Genomic DNA, 9073 nt, shown 5'->3' on the forward strand with positions numbered 1-9073 from the left:
ATAAAGCTTGAGTGGAGCCCACACGTCCCGTATAAAGTAAAAATTCTCGGTCCCACGTGCTAGCTAAGGAGTTATCTCGAACGTTGTTGGTTGTTTCGGCTCAAAATCACAAATTCTTCGACTTTCCTAAAACCTTAAATTGAGGTATTCCGATTTAGTTTTTGATAAAATTTGTATAAAGAATGCATATTAGTTATTTTTTATGTGTTTTATGTTATTTTGTGATTGTTTTGCGATTTAACTAATGTGTTGTTTTTTATCGGACATTAGTGTGCTAAAATAATTTGCAAAATAGAGAAATTGTTATTAGTTTTTTAAAAAAAAATATTAATTAGTTACTTGTTACTGTGTCATATGTAATTTCGTGATTGTTTTGTAATTAAATTAATTTGTTGTTTTTATCCGGTTTAGATTATTAATTTGCTATAAGACTAGTAAACTAGATAAATTTTTACTTTAGCACCCTGTAGTGGTATCTTGTGGCCTAATATAATGTTTGTATTTGTAATGTAGTGACCTTTTAGTGTAGAACGTAGTGTCTTTTGCATAGTATCCTTGTAGTTATAGAAATGAATCATTTAAGTATCTCTTATTCCTAATGTATAGAATTATTTGTAAGCCCATATAATATATATAGCGTTTTAGTAAAAAATGCTATATATATAACGTCTTTTTAAAAGACGCTATACTTAACTGGCCAAACTACGGCTAAAGTATAATGTCTTTTAAAAATATGCTATATATTTTGATAACTCTCTTTTTTTCTACATATTTCGATCACTTGAGCTAAAAAGAACCGCAATTTGATTCCGGACTTTTAGAGAATAGGGGGAAAAAAACAAGAGAATAAAGGGAAGGAAAGTTGAATTTCGCCGCCTCACCTATATCTATTCCCCAACATAGTCTGCGCCACTGCTGCCGCTCGCCGCCCTATACAAACTAGCCTTCCCTCCAATAATTTAATTTCTAACCACCTATAAAAACTCCATTTATCCAAGATTTGCATTCAAGGACTTACAACTGCAGGAGCCACAGCATATTTGTTCGAGGTATTTGTCTAAACATTTGTGTGAGATGTACCCTCAGTTTCTATTTATTTTGATAAACAAGGGGTAAAAGTATTTGCTTTAGTTCTTTCGCTTATGTTTTATTAGGAAAGTTAAATGATACTCCCTTGGTCTGCGTCATATTTTTCCTTTTTAGTCTATCTCAAAAAGAGTATTATAATTTTTTTTGTTTTAAAATACTTTAATTCCTTCTTTAACTTTCTCATTTTACCATTAATGAAATTATATATAGTCACAAATGGTGATGACTTGTTTATATCATAACTTCAAAAAAAAAAAAAAATCTTTTTTAACCTCTGTATTCAATCAAATATCGTCACAAATTGAGACAAAAGAAAGTACATATATTAATCTTCTGAATAGTATGCTTTTCGAGTTTGTTAGAAATAGGCTATTGATATCAATGGCGGATTTACATTTTTTGGTTTATTCCTTTTTGAGATCTAAAGACAGAAAGAAAAAAAGTTTCTACGGAACGGCCTAGTAGTTAAATAAGTCAGTGGTCGTTTGGTACGATGGATAAGTAAAAATAATACGTGGATAATAAAAATTGAAGAATTACAAAAAAATATATATGACTTTACACCAAAAAAAAAAAATGACCCATATTTTTAAGTTTTACCCTACCTAGCCCATATTGTACATATTTTGAAAGCATTAGCAAATTCAGAATCTGTGTTCTTACAACCATTGTTTTTAAAAGTTATAAAGTTAAATCTGTGTTCTCACAACCATTGCTTTCACTCTTTTTTTTTTCTCACATCTTCTACATATGCTTTAAGGGGGCGTGTATTTTCTGTTTCTCCCCTTGTTTGCATTGTCAGAAAATTAAAGAGTAGAAGTCCACCATTGAAGGTCATTCAAAGCTTTGCTTTCGAAATTAGGATTTTTTGAGTTTGTTAGTTGTTTGGATTGGGTATTGTTCCAATTGATTGAAAATATCAAAAGGAGTTCAAAATTTAAATTTGAAGTGATTTGGAGTAGATTTGAGTTAAATTTCAGAAATATGCAAGGCAGAAGACGAAGTCAGTTTTTTGTATAATCTTGTATAATAGTGGATATGAGTGTATAAACATATCATATACACTATTATATACCTTTATACAAGCGTCTGCAGACGAACTTCTTCCACGATTTTCAGTTACAATTCTTGTTCAAAACCAGTCCAAATCTCCATTAAATGACTTCAAATTTTATATACAACTTCCTTATACTATTTCTAACAAGTCTAAATAACACCCACTCTAAATTTCTCACAAAATCAAATTCGAAATTTAAACCCACATATTTAAGCTTGTTAAAAAATCTAATTTTCACCACCCAAATGGATTTGGTTCGTTGAACTAATATTTGAGTAAGAGTTACTGATTCAAAAATTAATTTAAAAGCTTGAACAATCTTTTTTAAAAATTTACATAGTAATTTCGAGAATCTATTGGAGTTGAATGTTGAGTATTATCCTATTATTTTTGGGCTAGTTGGTTGTAAATTGAAATATGGGCTACGAAATTGAAAAGTAGGGAGCCAAGTTGTTCTTGTATGAAATTTTGCCATAAAAATTTAGTATCACATTACCCCTTGTTTGATAGTGTTGTTGCTCTTAAGCGGTGCAACATACATTATAATTGCAATTTCAATTTTATTTCTAAAACAAGTTAGTAAGTCCTCTCTAACTAGATTATTTTTTTCTGCATCCTCTATCTCTCATTACTTTCTTGAAAAATAGAAATATTTTGCTGATACTTGTCTTAATTTTGTGCAGACACTACAAAAACACTAACCAAATCAAAGGTAGTTTGAAAATTAAGTCCGACCACAATGGATGTATACTCTCTTATTCCCGTACTGATAATCCTTGGATTCACTTATTTTACATGGTTCTTCATAAATAGAAGGTCGAAAAACTCAGAGCCAAGAAATTGGCCCCTTGTTGGAATGTTGCCTGGATTTATTCAAAATGCTCATCGAATCCACGAATTTTTCACTGATATTCTTTTAGAAACTGGGAACAATTTTGAGTTCTATGGTCCGGCGCTTGGCAACATGAACATGTTATTCACTAGTGATCCTGCAAATGTCCATCATATCCTTAGTAGAAACTTCTCAAACTATCCAAAGGGCCCCGAGTTTCGTAAAATATTTGAAATATTAGGAAATGGAATCTTTAATGTTGATTCTGAATTATGGGAGATTCACAGGAAAATCACCATGTCCTTAATAAGCCATGCCAAGTTCCAAATTTTATTAAAGAAGAACGTGTGGGACACTGTCGAAAAAGGTTTGGTACCAGTTCTTGATGCTTTTGCTGAACGAGGCACGACGTTTGATTTGCAAGATATTTTTCGGAGATTTACTTTTGATAATATTAGTAAATTGTTACTTGACTATGATCCAAAAAGTTTATCCATCGATTTACCTCATTTGCCATGTGAAAAGGGCTTCAACGACATGGTTGATGCACTTTTGTATAGACACGTCTTACCAGAGAGCTATTGGCAACTGCAAAAAAAGCTTAATATTGGTAAAGAAAAAAATCTCAGTCAAGCGTGGGAGGCTTTTGATCAATTCATATATCCTGCCATTTCGCAAAAGCAAGAAAAGCTACTGAATAAAACCAACAAAGACGAGGATTTTGACTTATTCTCTGACTATATCAAAGCATACAATCAGTGGACGAATGGAGATACTTCTGGTAATGTACAAGAATTTCTTAGAGATACTTTCTTGAATTTGATGTTTGCAGGGAGAGACACCACAAGCACAACTCTCACTTGGTTTTTCTGGCTTTTAACTAAAAATCCCTTGGTAGAGACAAAGATTAAAGAAGAGATTGAACAGCAATTTCATTTAGAAAAAGGTGAAAACCTCAAGTTCTTCGACATAGAAGAGTCAAGAAAACTGGTTTATTTACATGGTGCATTGTGCGAAGCTCTTCGGCTATTTCCACCAGTTTCAATTGAGCATAAATCTCCACTTGAACTTGATGTTCTCCCGAGCGGTCACCGTGTTACTCCAGACATGAAAATATTGATATCGTTTTATACGATGGGGAGAATGCAGACTCTATGGGGGGAAGATTGCTTAGAATTCAAGCCAGAAAGATGGATTTCAGAGCGAGGCGCTGTCAAACATGTGCCATCTTACCAATTTCCAGCGTTTAATGCTGGTCCAAGGACTTGTATAGGGAAGGATATGGGGTTCATTCAGATGAAAATGGTGGCGGCCACCATCATATACAATTACCATATCCAACTAGTGGAAGGACAAACCATTTCGCCTACTGCTACTGTTGTGATTCGAATGACAAATAGTTTGAAGGTTAGGGTCGTCAAAAGGGTTCCTCTTTAGTCCAAATGAATGGTTATACAAAATTGCGTAGACTACAAACAAATTAAGTTAAATTGATAGGTATATAAAGATGTGTGATAAATGGTTGTAATTCGACGCTTTTCCATATGGAAGGGTTGTCGAACCAATAAGGCAATAACTGTTTTATTAATGCGACTGTCGTGTAGTTTGAATGCATGTAACATTTTGGCCTCTCTAGGCAATGATAATGCCCTAGGTGGCATGGAATAATTATGTACTAACGACATTTCTATGGGGACACGTTCCCTATGACAATGTTGTTGTGTTATTAGTATTATTAATAATGTAAGTATCTTTACCCTTCAAAAAAAAGAAATAATTATATTGCTCTATTTTGTTACTTGATATATGTCTATTGAGTAGAGGTTTGTTTACTGCTTTAGTTTACTTTCTTTTATCACGGTACAAAATCTTGCTTTTAATATGAAACCGTTAATTTTTAAACTTTGAGCAACGGTAGGATGTATCTTATGTCAAGACTCGATTTCTGATCAAGTTGTAATCGGCACCCGGTGCTTTAACTTGACCTAGCGAACCTTCTTATCTGTTCTTTTAATTCTACTAGGTGGGTCAACATCAACCAAGACAAAACATCTTTCTTTAAGTCTGAAAAATTTAAAGCATTAATCGTTATGCATAATCAAAACCTTAACAATCGGTATCTAACAAAACCAAATAAAATATATCTAACCTTGTAATATCTATGAAGCCTCTATAGAGTCTGGGCGGATTGCTCGGGACATGATTTACCGGCTAATCCTCAAATAAAAATAAATGAAAATAGAAATTGAGAACTGAAATCAAGCAACAAACTCCATGGCCGGAATCGGAGCTCACCGAGAGTCTGCTAGGATGGGAGAATGTCTTAACTCGTAGTCTGCTCGTCTATAAATCCTGTACCTACATTGGCATATGCCAATTTAGGTTCCAAAAAGAAATTTTGGAACGTCAGTACACCACAGAGCTACTCGGTAAGTAAAGCAATCCCCCACTAAAGTTGGAACGAGACTCTGAAAGAAGTATGTATGCATGATAAAAAGAAATTCTAAAAGCTTCTGATGAAGAGTTGATACCAACAACTCATATATCTAGTATAAAGTTCTTCTTGATGTCATTCATAAAAATTCTCTTTCTCTTCTGGGAAAAATAAATTCAAATAGATCTCGAAACAATCTTTGTAAATTTTCTAAAGCATTTTCTTTTCTGTTCTTTTCTTTTCTTTGCTGGCCGGGTAGTTCCATTGATTCTGACATTCTTTCTGATTCTGATTCTGAAATGTCACCAAATGATTGGTCTGGTGGATGATCCCAGCCCAACCGCCTGAACCCCATTCCTGTGGTGCCTCGCAGTTCAAGGTTCTAGCATGCTCGTGTTCTTGTGCCTTACTAGGCCACTTCTATCATAGTGCCCGAACCAACGGTACACTAATCTCCTACTCTGGCACGAGTAGTTTCGGGGTTACATAAACCACTAAGGGCTATGAACCTTACTCAGAGATCTAAGGAAACTCCCAAAATATTCTTCTAAGTAATTATTGCATCACAAAATTTAAAACAATTATATATCTTCACAGTTTTCATCAAAACAATTCCATAAAATCATGTAAAGGAAATTTTCATAGTCTATACATTAAAGAAATATATGCAAGTCATGAATGCAAGAGACATGATTTATGGAGTAACAAACTATTCTTGAGTTATTAACCATGATAATCATCTAAGATTTTTTTCTACAATTCTAATGGATAATGTGGGTCCACTCGTTTCATTCAGAGCCCACATTAATACCTTATACAGTCTAACAATAACTTATGGTATGATCTTTGTGAGAATACGACTTTAGTAAAAGCGTTGTCTCTACACACCTTGATTCCTTGTTTTTGAATACCTTCGTTTGCTCCAATCTAATGGGTTCGACTTACCAAACAAATCTATACATAGTTAATTTAAAAATCAATACTAGAAGTCCAATATTTCCAAAATGTAGAAACCCTGTGATTGATTCTTCTCTCCTTCTAGGGTTCATTGTTAATCTTAGTTCTTGTAGTAGTTTCTAGGAACAAATATCAACCATAAACCTATCTAACAATTTTATTTGAAAGCGGTTACGAAAGTTACCTTGAATGGTAAAACCCTAGGTTAGTGGAGAGACTTTGTTCTTGAGTTCTTGTTGAGAATCTAGCGATTTTGAGATAGAATATTGTTATAGTTGATGTTTGGAAGTAGTATTCTAACGTTAATCACATTGACAACTCATCTTAGATAGTATGAGAACACTTGGATGACTTGAGGATGAGGGGGAGGTTTAATCTTCAAAGAATGAGGCTATTTCTTTTCTCCCCGTCCCTTTTATTTTAATTTCACGCCTTCGGTGTCACGGTCCGCGCCCAGCGCCAACCAAAACGCCCAAAAAATTTAACTTCTGATTTTTGCGCTTGGCGCCCCCCTGAACGCCCAAAACGCGACCCATTTTGCTGACAAGACAGCTGATAGAAACTAAGGGTCCACCAAACTATATAGAGAACCATGTTCTCTATTAGTTCCCACAGAACACACGCACACAGCAGTAAGTAAATGACACAATGGAGTTTTACGTGAAAAACTCCCAGCTCACAGGATTAAAAACCACAACCTCCACTCGTAGGGTTTAAACTTCACTACTGAGCAAACTTTAGATTACAAACTATTGTAACCTAGGAATTAAACTCTTAATCCCTCACTAACTTGTAATAACCATATTACAAGCCCTTTTGCAATAACTCTATTACAAAGCTTACAACTCGACTAACTCTAGTCAAGACATAAACACAAGGTTTATGATTTTACAAACGGTTTCCTACACAATGCTTATTAACTAAGCTAAGTAGGAATTATAAGTAAATCACTTTAACAAAGGTGTAACACAACTAAGGACATTTAATGACTCAATGCAGAAAACTAGTCCTTCGTTATGTTGTTCTTTGTTCTTGAAGCCTTGAGAGCCACTTGCAATATTGACACACTTGAGAGAAAGCTTGATCGACTCTGGAATGTGCAAGTGACTTGTTTTTGCTTTGCTTCATGTTAATATTACCCAAGTGATGTCACTTGGATGATGTAAGTACATTTGGTACAAAGGCATTCCCTATAAAGTGACTGCTACAATGTTTGCCTTGTTGCATACGTGCAGAGGAACAATTGTAGCAACTTTACAGCTGTGGGGAGTTGACTTAGTACAATCAGCAAGGAAACTGATGTCCATCTGCTCCCTCTGTCATTTCTTTGACTCTGAATTATTGAGCCGTGTCCCGAATTGAGACTTGTTGTTCTTGAGCATTTGAGAATGTAGAACAGGTTCCCTATCTGGTTCTTAAAGTTTGTTAGATCATCAAAATATAGCAGGTCACATAACCTATCAATTTCCCCCTTTTTGATGATGACAAACTTGTAATTGAAGTTCCCCCTGATAGCCAGAGTGTCATGCATATTTCCTGTATTCCCCATAAACTTGTTCCCTCTCTTGTTCCCCCTCAATTTATTTTCTCCCTTTTTGTATCATAAAAAGATTAATCACAAGCAATAAGCAAAAAAAAAAAAAAAAAAAAAATTCTAGCCTAGTTAACTCATGCCACACGCACACAAACATGACAAAAACAGAGCAGAAGAGCAAAGTATGCATAGCAAAAGGACGGAATATTCATTAATTTTGGAAATAAATAGGGAGCAGTACCAGTTGTTACATAATCATCCACAACTTAAAACAGCAAAAAAAAGTACCAGTCACTAAACACAGCAAACAAAAAGATCAAAACAGAGGATAGACAACTTGAACTTGACACTGGGAAGGGAACGATTTTAAGGAGCACTGGAAGGGGGAGGCACAAATGAAGAGGCAAGAGTTCTAAGGAGGATGTCCATTCGAGCAGTTGCTGACATTTTCTTGTAGAGCAGCCTCTCCTTCAGGTCCTCAACCCGTTTCTTCAGATCAGCATTTTCCTTCGTCAGCCGGGCAACCTCTGTGCCTTGTGAACTGCTGGAACAAGGTGCCTCCTGGGCCTGACTGAGCTAACCTTCAAGAATGGCATTCCTTGCCTTTGGTTTGCTTATCTCTTCAGTGGTAGTATTCTGAGCATCAATGAGTTGAGAGATAGTGGAAGTGCTGTCAGCCCCTCCACTTTTATCGATGCACTCACAATCTTCTAATGTGGTATTGGAGATGGTTTGCTTGCGAGTACCCACTGTAGCCTTTCCCAAGGGGACCTTGAAGTAGTTAAATACTTTGGTGAGTAGGAACCCGTACGGAAACCCATGATTACCATCCTTAAAATCTGCTAGTTTCTTCATATGTTCTATCATGAGACCAGGCAAGTTTATAGTATAGTGGGCATCTAGTGCTTCCATGAGAAACAGGACTGCTCGTGACGTAATGGAACATCTTTCTGCACGTGGGAGCAGAACCTTGTTGACCATTTCAAAAGCAGTTGGTACACTAGAAGAAGGGCCTTCATGTGTACCCGTTCCCCATGTTGTACTGCATTATCCTTTAAATGGCATTTCTGAAGTTTGAAGAACAAGTCCCTTCAATGGAGGATATTCCGCCAGTAGGCACTCCCAAAATGGTTCCCACCACACTCTCATCCATCACAAAGTCAGCACCAT

The 9073-nt window shown here is 35.4% G+C and overlaps 1 protein-coding gene across 1 annotated transcript; it reads left to right on the forward strand.

Annotated features, from left to right (window-relative positions):
* On the forward strand, positions 786–4776 carry LOC109233158 (alkane hydroxylase MAH1-like). The gene is made up of 2 exons (XM_019398936.1): positions 786–1049; positions 2830–4776. Exon 2 carries the CDS (start codon positions 2886–2888, stop codon positions 4413–4415), a length of 1530 nt encoding a protein of 509 aa, XP_019254481.1. The 5' UTR covers positions 786–1049; positions 2830–2885; the 3' UTR covers positions 4416–4776.

The sequence above is a fragment of the Nicotiana attenuata genome, chromosome 10, assembly GCF_001879085.1.
Source record: "Nicotiana attenuata strain UT chromosome 10, NIATTr2, whole genome shotgun sequence".
NCBI lineage: Eukaryota > Viridiplantae > Streptophyta > Magnoliopsida > Solanales > Solanaceae > Nicotiana > Nicotiana attenuata.